Source organism: Dipodomys spectabilis, unplaced genomic scaffold (genome assembly GCF_019054845.1).
Source record: "Dipodomys spectabilis isolate Male_0828 unplaced genomic scaffold, ASM1905484v1 ptg000576l, whole genome shotgun sequence".
Lineage (NCBI taxonomy): Eukaryota > Metazoa > Chordata > Mammalia > Rodentia > Heteromyidae > Dipodomys > Dipodomys spectabilis.
The window spans coordinates 674,268-691,162 of NW_024871253.1; the positions used below are offsets into that span (position 1 = coordinate 674,268).

The window sequence follows — 16,895 nt, forward strand, 5'->3', positions numbered from 1 at the left end:
ATCACACAGCAATAACCAATCTTTTGGTAGATGGGAGAAGTAAGAGAGGAAGGGAAGAGTAGGGTTTGAGTTACATCCAGGATTCAAGGCCAGCAGCCTGAAATCTGCCCTTCAATCCTGGGACCTAAGTACAGAGAAAAATCTTACAGGAGCTATTTAACAATGTAAATAATGTTTCGTTATATGTGCGTATTAGTTTTTTTCTTATTTTGTTTTGTTCTCAACTTGAATTCATCTTCAAATGCAGTTGAAAAAAATTCAAATTGTACTAAATAACTCACTACAACAGCACCACCTTAGGTAACCAGAATGTATAAAGACTGCATTTGCTTTTTTTTTTTTTTTTTGGTAAGTCGTGGGGCTTGAACTCTGGGCCTGGGCGCTGTCCCTCCGCTCTGCATCCCAAGACGAGTGCTCTGTCACTTGAGCCACAGCACCACTTCCTGCTATTTCTTATATATTGTTTCTTTACTATTTAGGAAGCAAAGGAAGCCAACTAATCAATCAGAAAATAAAAACAAAAAGCAAAGCAACTTGTAGAAGTGCCTATACTATTTTAATATCTGTGGCTCCATTAGTCTTACTCGCAGTGTCTACAGGCAGCAGACAGGGATTTTCAGGAAGTAAGTATAAAGACCTGGATTAAAGTGATGGATGGAACATGGCAGCAGTGGCTCAAGCCTATAATCAGGAGGCTGAGATCTGAGGACTGATGTTTGAAGTCAGCCTGGGCACAAAAGCCCATGAGAATTTGATCTCCAATTAACCAACAAATGGCTGGAAGTGAAGCTGTGGCTCAAGTGGTAGAGCACCAGCTTTGAGCCAAAGAGCTATGGGACAGTGCCCATTGCCCTGAGTTCAAGCCCCAGTACTGACACAAAGTATAAATCAAATGATTGTCTCACTCCAACAGACTATTGGTAAGGGAAGATACAAGCTTCACGTGATCCTGGTGTAGTCAGCATGCTTTTCCCTTCCTATCCCTGGGTTCTACCTTCTAGGATCCAGCTAATCCTTGATCACGTGTGTACTATGTAGTGAGATCTATGAGAGTTACCTCTGTACTGAAAACATACGAACGTTTTTTCTTGTCCTCATTTCCTAAATAATATAGTATAGCAAATATTTACACAGCATTTACATAGTACTAAGTATTCTAAATAATTTAGAGATGACTTAAAGAAAGTAAGAGGAAGTGCATAGCTTTTATGCAAATACTATTACATATAAAGGAGTTGGGCATCCAAGGGTATCCTTGGGAATACTGGAACCAGTCCTGTATGGATACTGAGGGATGAATATATACATTTTTAAAGATACAGATTTAGCATTTATTTTTAAATGTTAGCTCAGAATAACACTCCAGCACCAAACAAAGCAAATCTAATGGCTGGGTTTTGTTTGTTTTGGTAGTACTGGGGCAGAAACTCAGCGCTGGCCTCAATACTCTACCACTTGAGCCACACACCTAACCCTTTTTGCTCTGGTTTGTATTTTAGAGAGGATCTCACACTTTGCATCGGTTGGCTTCAAACGGTGATCCTTCTATCTCTGCTTCCTGAGTAGCTGGGATTATAGGCATGTACCACTACACCTAGATTTTAGTTTATGTTATAAACTCTAAGGATTCTGCAATGGAAAGAATCCTATAGTTGTTTATTTTTATGGTCAGAAGATTTGGTGGACCTACAACACTTGGAGGGGGCTGGTTAAAAATGCATTCTCAGTGGCTACCTCAGATGCTGCCGCCACTGACTTAGCTCATTTTTCCCACGTAAGACTGATTCTCCTATCTTCTGTTGGCAACATGTCCAAATCCACTTACATACCACCAGGGCATGCACCCTCACTATTTACTGTGTAGTTTCAGCTATTCTCAATTTCTTCTAGGTTCTGTGGCAATGGCAAAGGACACCAGGATTCAAACATACCAAGGCCCAGGTTCTAGAACTTTAGAGTTCCACAAAAGAAACATCCACTGAGGGGACCGGGAAGGTGGCTCAGTGGTAGAGTGCTTGCCTTGCATGCATGAGGCCCTGGGTTCGATTCCACATAAGCAAAAAGAAAAAAGCCGGAAGTGGCGCTGTGGCTCAAGTAGTAGAGCGCTAGCCTTGAGCTGAAGAGCTGAGGAACAGCGCCCAGGCCCAGAGTTCAGGCCCCACGACTGGACCCTCCCCCCCGCCCCCCAAAAAAAAGGAAGAAGAAAGAAACATCCACTGAGGACTTCACAGGACAAGGCAATGTCATATATCACAAAGAAGGAAGCAGAGAGGATTTTCTGTCCAACTACATTCTCGGTAGCACCCAGTTAAACCGAGAATGACCTATTCCTTGGCTGTTCTGGTTAGTAAAGGTTTGGTGCAGTTCAATTTCCTTTCCCCAGTGTCTCAAAGCAAGCTTTTCTCTGTACTTGTCCAAAGGACTTGTTTTTTTGCTCACTGGGGAAGAAGCCAGTTTTTGATGGGGGTGGGGGAGGTGCAATGGAAATGAGAAAGAGACTTAAAGCTTAACAGTGGCCACATGACAACCCCTGCCTGGTGGAACACGGCTGAACATGGGCCTCTATTTCCTCCGGGCCAGACAAACTCTAATTCTCCTCACTGGCACTCCAGAGGCCCTGGAAAGGGGAGAATTTCCACCCCAACATCCCCGGACAGACTCAGGGGCCTGGGAGCTGTATCCCAAGGCCAGCCATCAGGACCCACAGGGTGATGGAAACCATTTAGCATGATCCCCTCTCTCCTCATTCCACAATTGAGGGGAACTCAATCCCGGAGAGCTTTCCCAAGATCATGAAACTGGTTTGCAGCTGGGTCTTGGCTCAGAATCCTTGGACAGAAGCCACTGGAATTAGCCAGACTTTTGATCACCTAGAACAGCAGCTTTCAGGAAAGGGCCTTCCAAATGAATCCTGGGGGAAAGATCAGTGTTTTAGGAGAAAGAAAAGGTAAAAGTCCGGGGGTTCATATAGAAAGAGGAGAGTCAGACATTCTTGCAGGAGTGGTAATGGGCAGCATTTTCTTCTTTTTTGTCTCGATCAGGTCTTTCTTTGCACTCTCACGGCTTGTTTTTGCTCAAGACTGATGCTAAACCACTTGAACTACTCCTCTACCTCTGGCTCTTTGCTAATTCATTGAAGATAATTCATTGAAGGGACCATTCAGTCTGGGCTGGCTTCAAAACTGCAATCCTCACATCTCAGCCTCCTAAGTAGCTAGGACTACAGGCAAGAGCCACCAGCCCCAGGCTCCTGGGCAGGATTTCTTTTTTTTTTTGGTCGGTAGTGGGGCTTGAACTCTGGGCCTGGGCGCTGTCCCTCAGCTCTTCAGCTCAAGGCAAGCGCTCTACCACTTGAGCTACAGCGCCACTTCTGGGCAGGATTTCTGATGGACAGAAATCCACAGACAACTTTCACTCTGAGCACTGGCAGAGGTTGCCCCCTAGAGTTCCAGCTCTTGCTCAGTGCATAGCCTGGGTTTATGTACTGAGGTCGGGATAGAAGTCTTGATTCCTGGGCCACCCGGGTCCTGTGGAACCAGTATCCCTGTAACACATGCTTCCCTCCCAGGGGAAATCCCTAGATTCAGGACCCAGCCTGGGCTTACTAGGAGAGAAATCAATACACTTGGCTTGGCTGGGGCATTCTGCCCACAGCATTAGGCCCGCCTAGGAGGTATAGGCCCACTTAGGAAGCGTTTTCCTTACTGGTGTATTGGGGGGGGGGGGGGGAGGGAGAAGTCTGAGGGGAGAGACAACACCTGCTCAGGACCAACCTCACTTGGCGGAGAACTGGCCCGGCCTGGCCTTCTCCAGTTTCAGTCTCCGCTCCAAAGGAATCTCTTGCAGGCTGATGCCGTGGTTGCTGGCCCTACAGGAGGAGGGAGGGCGATGGCCTCAGGGAAGGGGGCTGTGGGGGCGTGGAGGGGACTACGGGGGGGGGGGGGTCACGCCCAGCAGGGGCGAAGGGGCCCGCCTGGTGTTTCCCAGCCGCACCTACCCAGGTTGCAGATCGGGCGGTTTGGGGATGGGCTTTGTGAATCCTAGCCTGCCCACCAGCCAGTATGTGTCCTCAGCGCCCTTGCCCTGGAGGGATAGAAGAGAAGAGGGGGATTTAAGGCGGGCTGGGAGAGGGTTGGAGGCTCAGGGCCCAGGTCTTGAAGGACACCTCCAGGAGGAGACAAGGTAGTGGGGAGCGGGAGCGAGGACCCCCAAACTCACCTTCAATTCCGTGCGGCCTCGCAGCTCCATCCGGAAGCCCTGATCCAAAGCTCGGAGAATCTTCACGGTGCTCATGTTCACGTGGATGCGGTAAGCTGAGGCGGGGCAGGGCGGGGCAGGGGGCCCTGAGCCCAGGACTCACATCCCGAGCCCCCATCTCCATCGGGCCCCACGCCCTCCCCCGCCCACCTGTGCCCCGCACCCCCACCTCCACACCCCCAAACTCCTCCCACTCATGTGACACTCACGCAACCCAGTGGACTCCATGCGTGAGGCAGTGTTGACAGTGTCTCCAAACAGGCAGTAGCGTGGCATTGTGAGCCCCACCACGCCTGCCACACACGGACCTGCGGAGATGGGCGGGCTTGGAGGGATGGTACTCCATCTGAGGCCTTGATACTCCCTCTACAGGAATGTGGAGTAGGAAGGAAGTCTTAAAGGAAGACAAGGAGGGCCTAGGTACTGTGAGTTACCTGAGTGCAGGCCAATGCGGATGCGCACGGGTACCTCCGGCATATGGCGCATGCGGAAAGAGCCCACTGCGCTGAGGATGTCCAGGGACATGTTGGCAATCTCTGCAGCATGCCGCTGCCCATTCCTCTGGGGCAGCCCTGAGGCTACCATGTAGGCATCCCCAATTGTCTCCACCTGGAGGAAGGGGTTATGTCAATTCAGCATTGAGCACCCCCTCCTCCCAGTACGCGGAGAGAGGCCTAACTTAGGCTCAACCGGGATTGTTACTGACAACCTGGAGATCCAGGCTTTAAGTCAGGGATTGGGCCAAGAATGAAGTAAGGGAGGGCTGGGGAAGAGGACTAGGCTGATGGCCTGGGGCTAGTGGGCTGGGGACTGGTGCAGCTGAAACAGAGGTCAGGAAGTCTTGTGTCTACCATACACTACCTTGTAGACATCGTGGGAGCCAATGATGGCATCGAAGAGTGTGTAGAGGTCGTTGAGCAAGTCTACCACCTCAATGGGCTCACTCATGGCTGAGATGGTAGTGAAGCCCACGATGTCACTGAAGTACAGTGTCACTTCCTCAAAATACTCAGGCTCCACAGATGAACCTGTCTTCAGGGCCTCAGCCACAGATCTGGGCAGGGGCAAGATAGTGTGAGTGTGAGTGTGTGTGTGTGTGTGTGTGTGTGTGTGTGTGTGTGTGTGTGTGTTGGGGGGGAGGTGTCATTTGGAGGCTGTCCCAGTCAGGCAGGGCTCCAGCTGCCCTCTCCACCCACATGGAGGAGATGGGCACCTACGGAGGCAGCATCTGTGTAAGCAGCCGGTCTGTCTTCTGCTTTTCCAGCTCTAGCTCCTCTGTGCGCTCCTGGATCAGATCCTCCAGGTTGCTAGAGTATTGCTCCAGCATCCTCAGCATTGAGTCAATGATATTTGTCTTCCGGCCCTTGTTGATGCTCTTGAACTAGGTGGAGGAGGAGGAGGAGAAGTTGGTAAAGCGGCCATGCTCTGTCTTGTAAGCCCTCTTCTGGGGCTATGTTCTTGAGCACTCTTTCCCCATTCATCTTCTCATCAAACACCTGGAGGTTCTGGCTATGTGTTTTCAGATATTATTGGGAAATGGGGGTTCCTAAGAGTCATTTTCAGCTAGGAATTGACAGGGCACTAGAGCCAATTGACTCTTTGAACTCCCAGGCCAAGGGACTTTCTATCACAGTAAGCCAAACACCTACTTGGTTCTCATTTAGTGTTACTTGAATTAAATATTTCTCCCACCCTAAGGACTGCCTGTCCACCCAAAGGTCTCCATAGCCCTGATTCTAGCTCACTCCTAATGTAAATCTGCTCCACCAAATTCCTGTTCCTCAGGTTGTCCCTTAGAAGGTAGCCTGGACAGTCATAGATCCTGCCTGCCTGTGGCCTTCCCAGGGTGCTAAATCTAGGGTCCCAGTGGCTAGCCAAGTCCTTGCCCAATCCCAATCTCTGACCAGGTCAAAGGTGCGGTCTATGGAGGGCCGAAGTTCTGGCTGCTCTGCCCAGCACTGTGTCATCAGCTGGATGCACTCCATGGGCGCCTGGTCCATGGACACTGTGGGCCGGCACAATGGAGGAGGGCTCCGAACCATTTGTACCACTTCTAGAAGCATAAGGGTACCGTGAGGGCTGGTACTCCAGGCCAGAAGCTACTTCTAATTCTGGCCTAGCTGTTGACGCCTAAGGAGAGGGACTGACAAAGGGTCCTCTTATTCCTGAACTTCAGTGCTGTGTGGAAAGGGATCTCTAGGAGCAATAAGAAGACCCTCAACCTAGGGCTTCTTAGTAAGAGGTGACATTAATAAACATTTATTGCACACATGATAAGGAAGGGTTAGAGTGATCAAGTAGATTTCTCAGCTAGTAAATGTAGCTTTGAATCTGGTAAGATTGCTCTCCTAACCCCTCAAACTCCCCACAGTCTCCTTAGGACCTCAGAGACGCAGAGAGAAGCCTGCTCAGTCCAACGAACGTGTAGGTTGAGTCTAGGATCAGGAGAGGCTCAAGAAAGAAAAACTCCTTCAGATCTGCTTCCATCTACCCATTCCTCCACGCTTGGCTTCCCCCTGCCTTGATCCAGGAGACCTCAGCTTTAAGGGAGCTCCCATCTAATTTTCATCACTGGGCTTTGATGAAAAGAATCAGGCAGGGAAAGCCAGCCTAGGTCTGACTTGGCTCTGTCTTAACTTGAGTGCCAACCTGGCCAGAACTCTCCTTACCCTCGGGTGTCAACGCCAGCATGGCATAAGGGGTGCTGCGGCACACGACCTCCTGCATGATGATGCCCAGACTGAAGATGTCGCCGGCCAGAGTGCCCCTGCGCTCCAGGGCTGGGTCCCTAAGCAACTCCGGGGCTGTCCAGAGCTGATCTGGGGATAAAAGGGAAAGGTGCGTGAACTCACAGAGGACCGTGGCGGCGCTAGCCACAGACTCGTCCGCACCCAGAAAACGCGGGTTTATGACCTCCACACTCTCCAGCCCCTCAGCCCAAGTGTAGTCCCCGGAAGGCGAAGCCATCTCAGAGAAAACCCCGCCCTCCCATGCAGGCCACGCCCCGCGAGCCAGGCAGTGACCCCGCCCCCTCAGTCAAACCGCCAATCAGAGCAGCCCTGAAGTGCAGAGGGGAGCTCGTACCGTCTGCGCTGGGGGGCTCCGGCAGCACTCTCTGCGCCTCCAGCAGTCTCCCGTGGCCGTGATCGGTGACCTTGAGCACAAACCTCCCGTCCACCACGCAGTTCCGGGACTTAAGCCGTCCGTGCGCCACGCCGCGATGGTGCAGATACCTCATTCCCTTGGACCGGGTGAGAGGTAGCCTCAGTCTTCCCGCCTCTCCACCTCTCTTCCGTGAGAACACCTTCCTCTCCTCCCCCCCTCCCTCCCCTTCCCTAACACCCTCCAGCCCCGCAACTCACCTTGATGAGGTCCAGGAGGAGAGAAGACTTGAACATCCAGTCCAGCTTTATTTCTCTCTGGGCAAGAAGATCGTACAGGGAGCCACGCGCACAGTGCTCTGAGACCACAGCCAGGATGCCTTCCCCAGGAGCTGCGGGGCTTTCTGCTGTCCCCGCCAGAAAAAGCCCCAGGTAGAGGGCCACATTCTCATGCCGGAGCTCTTGGAGCTGAAAGGGGTAAAAGCTGACAGGCATTTGACAGGGGGCAACGTGTGGAAGGGGCATTATTGAGTACTGCCCCAGTACTCAATAATGAACATGGGATTGAAGATGCATGAAATGGTTTATAGGGCATCTAGTGTGTTGGTGAGGGGACTTCTGTATTTTGGGAAATACAATATAGTCAAGGGCCGATCGCATACCCATCAGGTAGTGAACTTGAACTTATAAGGGAAAGACAAACCACAGAACAATGATCAGAACCTAGGCTGGTTCTCTTTCATTAACAATAAAGTCAAGTCTTAGGGGAAAGTGCCTCCTGAAGAAGTCCCTCACACCACCACCTGATGCAACAGTGTGTGTGTGTGTGTGTGTGTGTGTGTGTGTGTGTGTGTGTGTGTGCGCGCGCGCACGCTGGTACTAGGGCTTGAATTCAGGGTCTTGTACTCTTGTTTGGCTTTTTTGCTCAAGGCTGGCACTCTACCACTTGAACCACATCTCCACTTCTGGCTATTTTTGTTTTGTGGTTAATTGATTTGTTTGCCTGGGCTGGTTATGAATCATAATCCTCAGATCTCAACCTCCAAAGTAGCTCCAATGCCAGGCACTATATGAGCCACCAGTGCCCAGCATTGTAACAATCTTTTCAGGGAGAACAGAAAGAGGCTGACCATCTTCAGAGCGCATTCTGGGGACTTGGCTGGGGAGCTTTGCTTCCCTGTATCATTGTTAGGTACATCTGAGACTCCCACCCTCCCCAAATTAGGGAAGATGAGAATGAGCAGTCTGAGGAGTAAGTAGTCTGAGTAAGGCCACATGCACTGGTCAGGATAGAGTGCCTTCCCAAGCTGGTAAATAAGGAAGGGGGGCAGGCCTAGAAGTTGACTAATGCTCTTTCTAGCTTTTCTTGGATCCACATCACCAGAAAAAGGCTTCTTATTTAAAAAACCAGGTACTAAATGGTTTAGTCTCATATAGGCAGTTCACTGAAGTCAATACTAAGCAGTGACCTTGGGCTCCCTTAGAGGTCTCTGGGAAGCAGGCCAGGAAAAAGGACTGCCAAGTGTTTAGGAAGAAGAGGGACATCAAGGTTGAAAGGATTAAAATAAGCCAGTCTATTGCTACCTTGCAACTTTTTTCTACTTTATTCAGCCTGGGTCAATACACCTAGGATTATTCTGCACAAAAAGTCTGACAGCACTGGAAGCTCACTTTTAATTTTCTTTTCTTTTCTTTTCTTTTTTTTTTTTGTGCTAGTCCTGGGGCTTGCACTCGGGGCCTGGGTGCTGTCCCTGAACTTTTGTGCTCAAGGCTAGTGCTCTACTACTTTGAGCCACTGCTCCACTCATTTTAAATTTTCCTATCATTCACCCAACAGCCAGCAAATATCCGCTCGGTCTCTCTAATAAGCTAGAAATGCAGGGGGGGTGGGGGCAGAGGGAAGCCCTCACTCAGCTTGAAGTCCATGAGAGAGGCAGGGTAAAGAATAATAATAAGGCAGCCCACAGATGAACATATAGCTTATATGATTAGTTAATACATGATTTATCACATTTAAATTGTAATTAGACCATGAAAAGGAAAAAATGACAGGTAACTTGCTGTAGAATGGAGGGAACACATAACTGAAACCCACTTGTGTACCCCACTATGAAGAGAAGTCAAGGAGTGGGGGGAATTGATGGCTATCACATCCTCCATCATGGGTCTGACTCTTACCTTGGAGAAAACTGTTTTGGTTGCTGGGCGGATAGTTTTGTGATGATCTCCTGGGAATTTCTTCAGCCAAACCCAATCTCCCTGCAGCAGAGAGGATAGAATTAGGAACTCAGATGTTTGAAGCCCCATGATGCAAGGAACTCTAGAATCTCCTCACTCCACTCTCCTAGAATATGTCTTCCATCAAAGAGTCTCAGGAATGAGGAGCTCCATGTCTGCCTATCTGAGTGAGTATCGAGGTGACACAGATGTGTAAAGCCTGAAGGGCAGTCCCTGCCATACAAGATATGGCCACCAGTAGTCTCACTGAGTGAATTTTGTTTTGTTTTGTTTGGGGGCTTGAACTCAGGGCCTTGCACTGTCCCTTAGCTTTCTCACTCAAGGCTAGTGCTTTACCACTTGAGCCACAGCTCCATTTCTGGTGTTTTTCTGGTTAAATGGAGAACAGAGTCTTAATTTGTCTGTCCTGGCTGGCTTCAAACCATGATCCTCAGGTCTCAGCCTCCTGAGTTGCTAGGATTATAAGCATGAGCCATCGGTGCCAGCAAAAGTGAATAGTGACAAAGCCCTCCTCACTATCCCCAGCAACGAGAGAATACTGGGCTAGTGTTAGGTGTCTGGGTATTAGAAACCAATAGGCAGTTTCCTTTCTGGCTTTATTGTCCTTGGCTGTTGGCAGGATCATGGCATGTCAACTGTACAAACATGCAGAGGACCTGACCTTGGCTCAGTGATCTACTGCTGTCATCAGAATGACCAAGAAGCCACTTGATCTGATATCTTTTGCCTTTGCAAATCACAGGCAGACCTATTCATTGGTAAGAGATATGGACTAGAAGAGAGTTATAAAAGTTTAGTACTGACTTCAAATAAGCATTTGGAAATAATGGTACATTTTTAATTGCTACCCAAAACTACATGTTTTGGATAAGGCCAGAACAACCTGCTCAAAATGACAATAGTGTTCTCTCTGACAAAGGATCACAACGTCTGAAGGTGACCTAGTGTGCATTTCTACATTTTCTCCCTGAACTGGAGATCAAGAGTTCTGTTCCTCCCTCTCAAGTAGCTGCACTCTCTCATCTCTAGTCATAATGCCCTTCTGTGATGTTCTTTTTCTGCTTTAATGCTTGTGTTTCTAAACCTAGTCCGAGTGAAAATGCAGAGGGGCGGGGTCAGGGTTCCCAACATGGCAGGAGAATGGCCTGGTGGCTGTGTGGAATAGCACTGGTCCCAGCATGCTTCATGGCACCTCCAGCATCCAGGGCGGTGTGACTAGCATTTGAGGAGTCCTCACCTGGATCAGGACTGGATGCAGAATCCATCACCTTTTCATTTTCTGGTTGGTCGTGGGGCTTGAACTCAGGGCCTGCACACTATCTGAGTTTTTTTTGCCCAAGGCTAGCACTCTACCAGTTTGAGCCACAGTTCCACTTCCAGTTTGCAGGTGGTTAACTGGAGATAAGAGTCTCACTAACTTCACTGCCTGAGCTGCCTTTAAACCATGATCCTCAGCTGTCAGCCTCCTGAGTAGCTAAGATTACAGGTGTGAGCCACCAGCACCTGGCCCATCATCCTTTTCTTGGACTGGGTTTCTATACCCATCTGGAGTTGTCAGGGTTTGACATGACTGTTTGTTTTCCTTGAGAGTGTGCCCCCTCCTTCTTCTGATCCTCCCAGAGCAGAACAAAGCCAAACTCAAGGGCAAGCTCACCTCATAGATGCCAATGTTGGTGCTGTCCGGGGGCTGGCTGGGGACACTGCGAATGTCTGACACACTGTGAGTAGCTAGACTTGATCGACTCCCCTGGGCCACCTGGAGGGCAGAGGTCAATACAAGGGATCACAAGTATTCTGAGGTCAGAGTCCTGGATTGAGGTCAGGCTGAGTTTTATGGATTAAAGATGGGAGATGAAGGAATCTCAGTTACAAAAGGTGATAATGACATTACTCTCCAAGCGCACAACACTTTACAGTTTACCCCAAGGTTCACTGTCTTAAACTTTCACACTGCTCCCAGGAAAGTGGTCAGGGGAGGGGCTGTTATCCCCATTGTACATATTGAGGTTCTCAGAGCTCAGAGCCGAGACAGAGATGGAGGCAGAACCTAGACTTCCCACCTGGGGACTGGAGTGAGGGCTGGCTCAGGCCAGGGACCAAATACGTAGGGAGAAGACAGCTGCGTCCTGACCCCTGGTTTTCCTCACCTTTCGAGAGCTGCCTCCCAGTGGTTGGAGGAAGGTGATGTCATCCAGAGTCAAGATGATCTTGTTGGGGCCGGAGATCATTTGGATATGAAGAAGCCGGTGCCTGGTGGGGAAAGGAAGTCATCCCCACAAAGAGGACCAAGTTCAGTGAGAAGAGGCCAGCAAGGGATAAGAGAGAGGGGTACTGTTAGCTCCAAGAAAGTGTAGCTAGACCCAAAGTAGACATCCCCTGAACTCTGCCAGCTCTCCAGAATCCTTACTCCCCTCTGTAAGAAAAACTTTCCACTCTCCCTTCCTCCCTTCCTTCCTTCCTTCCTTCCTTCCTTCCTTCCTTTCTTTCTTGCTTTCTTTTCTTCCTTTCTTCCTTTCTCCCTCTCCCTCCCTTCTGTCCATCCTTTCTTCCTTCCTTTTGTGCTGGTACCTCCTTTTGTGCTTGAACTCAAGGCTTGGGCACTGTCCCTTAGCTGTTTTTTTTCCTTTCCTCAAAGTTGGCTCTCTACCACTCGAACCACAATCCACTTCCAGATTTTTGGTAGTTAATTAGAGACAAGAGTCTCAAGAACGTTCCTGCCCAGGTCGGTTTTTGAGCTCTGCTCCTCAGATATCAGGATTACAGGTGTGACCCACAGGGGTCTTGCCCCTCTTCTACTCTTCTTTTTCTTTTTTGCCAGTTCTGGGGCTTGAACTCAGGGCCTGGGCACTGTCGCTGAGTTTCTTTTGCTCAAGGCTAGCACCTTACCACTTGAGCTACAGTGTCACAGCTTTTTCTATTGATGTGGTACTGAGGAATCAAACCCAGGACTTCATGCATGCTAGGCAAGCACTTTACCACTAAGCCACATTCCCAGCCTCCTTTTCTACTTTTCTAACATGTAGAGAGCCTTGGTCCCCCTCCACTCCCCTCACTCCCCCACTCACCTCATATAATGGGCCAGGAAGGCCCCAGTCAGCCCCATCCCTATGACCAGGAGGAAACCAAGGAAGACTAGACCTGGCTCCAACCCTGAAGAGACAATGAAAGAAGAGAATCTCAGGACCTTGGCAGGAGGAACCCCTTTCCAAGGAGGCATGAAGTCAGACCAATCCCAGGAGAATGGAAATGGGGGTAAGGGTTGGGAAGGAGGGGGAGGTGCTTTGGGAGAAGGCCTGGAAATTTTTCAGAGGCCTTTGGGACTGCTCAAGAGAGGGATCCTGAGCAAGTCAGGTGACAGAGAAAGACCTGGAAGAACTACAGGATAAGAGGTCCTTATTTTTCACCTCTTGGTGAATGCTCTGAGCGGTCTCAGTGAGAGCTGGAGTGCTTTCCCTCACCTCCATTGCAGATGACATCCGGATCGAACCAGCAGGAGGCATCCGGCCCAGGCCCTGGACCACCATAAGGGAAATGCACTGGGGTCCCCGCGGAGTGGAGAGACCCCAGTGAGGGGTCCAGCATATATGTGGCAAACAACTTGTCTCCTGCCGCGTCTGTGTCAAGTAGGACAAAGGAAGGTTCCTTGGTTCCTCCCAGAGTCCCGCAGAAGCCAGGGACTTGAGCATCCCTGATGTGGCGGGCCACTGCTGCTCCTGACACCCAGCCGCCACCTGCAGCCGCCAGCGCTCCTGCCATGCCCCAGGCCAATAGAAAGACAGCATCATAGATGGTGCCAAACAGCGGGGAGACCTGGAGAAGTAGTACAAACCCAGGGACCAGAGTTATAATCCATACGCTGATGGAATTCATTGTGCTTCACACAACCTTCAAGCTTTGTGCTTACTGGCGGTTACCACTTCCTAGTCAACGACTTCCCACATCCCTTCCCATTGACCATCACTTCCTTTCTCCCCATTGGCTCTTGCGTCTCTTATTGGTTATTCCCCCTCGTCTCCCCCGCCCCAATCTCTCTTTTCCAGAACTAAGTTCTCTCAAGGTTGTTGATTCTAACTGCATCTCCTAAGTCTGTTTTTTTCCCTTCCAGTTGGTTGCCCTGCACACGCGCGTGTGTGCACACACACACACACACACACACACACACAATCTTACCACCTGCTATTCACCTAAAAGCCTCCTTTCTAATCAATCCTTTAGTTAGCTTCTGTTTTTCTATGGAACCCCTGACCCCACCCCCTTATTTTTCCTTTTACCAAAATGGTACCTTACAACCTCATTGGGCCTCTACTATCTGTTAGCATGCCAGGCAATGTGTAATGTAAGAGACATATTGAAACAGTACCTGTCTCAAAACTTCTCATTTAGTTGGAAACAGATGAGGAAGTTAAAGTAGTGCAATAAATAATGATAGGGGAAAGTGCTGGAGCTTCAGTGACAGAATTAAGAAGAAGAGGAAGAGGAGGAGGAGGAGGAGGAGGAGGAGGAGGAGGAGGAGGAAGAGGAGGAGGAGAAGGAGGAGGAGGAGGAGGAGAGTTCCAGAAGTAAGTAACCATCCCTTAGGGGACGAAGCAGAACTATTCAGGAGAGGGTTGAGCAAAAGAGAGAAAGTAACACACCCCAGAAGCTCAGTGGCAAAAGAGAAGGGCACTTTAGGGAACCTAAAGTAGCTCCATTTGGCTAAGTTCATAAAAGAGAAGAGAGACTCAAGTCCTGATAAATCATGTGAGGAGACCTCCATCTATATGGGCACCAAGGGTCTCTAATCCAAGCTGAAATAAGCTATGCAGAAGCCACTGGGAGGCTTCAACTGGGTTGTGATGTGTGGAGTGTGTCCAGAGCTTGATCTAGTTGTTAGATGGGAGAAGCCTGAGGATTGAAGCCGAGACCATATGGGAGATTATGCTCTGGGATAGGGGTCAAAGATGCTATGGCCCAAACTAGGGCCATTGAGGATGGAGAAAGTGAATGGATTTAAATGAGCTTTAGGAAGTAAAAGTGATGGGGCTTGGTGTCTGGATGTGGGAGGACAAAGTAGAAAGAATCAGGGTGACTCTCTTGGGTCTGACTTGGGCAACTATCTTGGGTCTGACTTGGGCAACTAGTAGAAAGTTGTATTAGCCACAACTCACTTCACTGTCTTTACCGACAACTAAAGAGAGTTTCTTTCCACTTCTCTTCTTTCTCCACTGTCTGACCCTTCCTCCCATCCCAATCTATTCTCATTCTCTCTCTCTCTCTCTCTCTCTCTCTCTCTCTCTCTCTCTCTCTCTCCATTGATTACCCTAAATCCTCTTGGGGGGAAAGCCAGGGTATTGATGGAGAATATTTCAGTCCCTTTGATCTATAGTCCCCTTTTCAATTATGGCCTTTTGTGTTGGCTAATTTTCTGCCCACGTATCTAAATTCTTCTCTACATTGTTTCAAGCTCCTACCCTTTTGTGCCTAGATTGTCTGATCTGAGTTTCTGGAAAGGTAGGGGATCCTGGGTATTAGATAGACATTGGAAATTATCTTTAGATTTGGTCATGGGAGCCTCTCGCTTCACCTAGGGCCTTTGGGCACTTACAAGCTGCCAAAGCCTTGATCTTCAATTGTCTCAGTTGGATACCAGAGGAAACATTGAGGGCCTATAGGAAATACTTCCAAGGCAAGTGCAATACACTAAGATGTCCCCAAGCAAGACAAAAGGAAACTCCAGAAAGAGCTGCGGTTCTGGCTTCACTGGCCCCGCCCTCCTGTTCAGTGGCCGCCTCCTCCGGCTTCTCACTGGCTCCACACTTCTCTCCTGTCCACTTTCCTGGCTCTGCTCCCTCTTCGCTGCTCCTTGGGGGCCATCTACCTGCTGCAGATCCAGGTCTGAAGGCAGTTCCCGATGCTCCTGCGCTCTGCGCAGGCTGTCCCGCACGCTGCCGCCGGGAGGACAGTGGCGCGTGAGGGTGAGCACTGCATCGTGGGCCCGGCGAAGCTGGGAGCTGTTGGCCAGTGCAGCCAAGGCCTCCCGGCCTGGGGACAAGGCATAGTGGAGTGTGTCGAATGGCAGGAAGACCAAGGAACCATCAACCAGGCCTAGCTCCTCGGCGGCCTCCAGTAGGTAGCGCTGCTCCTCGCCGCCCAGCAGCACCGAGTGCATGACCATGATCACTACTGCGGACAGAGACGGGACTAGCTGCGCTGCGCGGTTCCCCGCAGGACCCGCCCAGCAATCTGCGGCCACCCTGCAGGGGAACCTACCTCTGACCCGAGGCCCATCCTGGACCCTCCTCAGGGCCTCGCGGGCTCCGGATAGGTCCGAGGTTTCCATGGTGGTCACCAGGGTGACTGGCAGGCCCCGGGCCCTGAGTGCCTCGGACAGAGCACGCCCCGCTTCCACCCACAGGTCCTGGGGCGCTGTGATCAGGGCCACGCGCGCCCAGCGGAAAGCCCGAAGAAGGACATAGATGGCCTCCGCCGCAGGGGTCACGGCGGGGGCCGTGGTGCCCACCGCCCGCGTCCCCGGGCACCCCCAGGGCACCAGCGCGACCCCGGCCTCTTGGGCCAGCAGCTCGGCCGGCCGGCAGGCGGCAGGGTTCACCGGCCCCACCAGGCCCGAGACGCGCGCCAGCGCGGGGGACACGGCCCCCAGCGCCCCCGGCGTCCGGCAGGGCTCGGAGAGCAGCGCCACGGCGAAGCGCGGGCCGCCTTCCGGGGCCAGCGCATGGCTCAGGCGATCGGCCGCCAGCCGGGCGGCCAGGTCGGGGCGGGCCCGGGAGAAGATGGGGTCGCAAGCCCAAGGACCCAGCACCCCGACTTTGAACACCGAGGAGAGGGCCGAGTGGGGTGAGAGAAGCAGGAAGAGCAGGAACCTGAGCAGCTGCGTTCCCCTCCAGGGCTGGACCCGCGGGAGGCCGCTCGGAAACTCGGGGCTCCAGGCCCAGGCACCGAGGGAGGGGTCGGGAAGGCCACCCTCTGGGACAGCGGACACGGTCATCGCCGGCTCCTGTGAACATAGACGCCGCAGGCCGGGAGATCGAGGACCCTCCCCCCCCCCCCCCCCTTAGGGCTCCTCATCCCCTCCATATACACCTGCAAGCCTGTTTCTTACATCCCACTTCACCCATGGACCCACGGGGTATTTCCACTTCCACAACACCCCCATAGGCAGAATTGGACGATCAGATTGGCCAGGGGGAGGGGGGGGGGCAGCGCGAAACCTGGACGCACCCTCTACTCTCCCCTGCTTCTGGTTCCAGCTCCTGTCAACAATGTCAATGCTGACAGGAGCTAACGGGGACACACCCTCGC

General features: G+C 51.3%; 1 protein-coding gene across 1 annotated transcript; it reads right to left on the reverse strand.

Annotated features, from left to right (window-relative positions):
• Positions 1–2,769: 2,769 nt before the first annotated feature.
• Positions 2,770–16,592, reverse strand: Gucy2d (guanylate cyclase 2D, retinal). The gene is made up of 19 exons (XM_042670856.1): positions 15,846–16,592; positions 15,454–15,758; positions 13,055–13,406; positions 12,662–12,746; positions 11,744–11,846; positions 11,251–11,352; positions 9,537–9,617; positions 7,620–7,826; positions 7,342–7,498; positions 6,927–7,076; positions 6,162–6,310; positions 5,475–5,638; positions 5,119–5,311; positions 4,692–4,866; positions 4,467–4,565; positions 4,219–4,313; positions 3,998–4,083; positions 3,774–3,868; positions 2,770–2,911 (listed from the first exon to the last, which is right to left on the reverse strand). Exons 1-18 carry the CDS (start codon positions 16,579–16,581, stop codon positions 3,775–3,777), a joined length of 3,333 nt encoding a protein of 1,110 aa, XP_042526790.1. The 5' UTR covers positions 16,582–16,592; the 3' UTR covers positions 2,770–2,911; position 3,774.
• Positions 16,593–16,895: the final 303 nt, after the last annotated feature.

Bases quoted from the DNA above. Each gene is read 5' to 3' on its own strand.
- Gucy2d (XM_042670856.1), bottom strand. From the start codon at position 16,581: ATGACCGTGTCCGCTGTCCCAGAGGGTGGCCTTCCCGACCCCTCCCTC. The intron at 6,311-6,926 runs GTAAGGAGAGTT...TTATGCTTCTAG, and splicing joins GCTGGCGTTGACACCCGAGG to AAGTGGTACAAATGGTTCGG. The intron at 3,869-3,997 runs GTAGGTGCGGCT...CTCCTCCTGTAG, and splicing joins CCGCCCGATCTGCAACCTGG to GGCCAGCAACCACGGCATCA.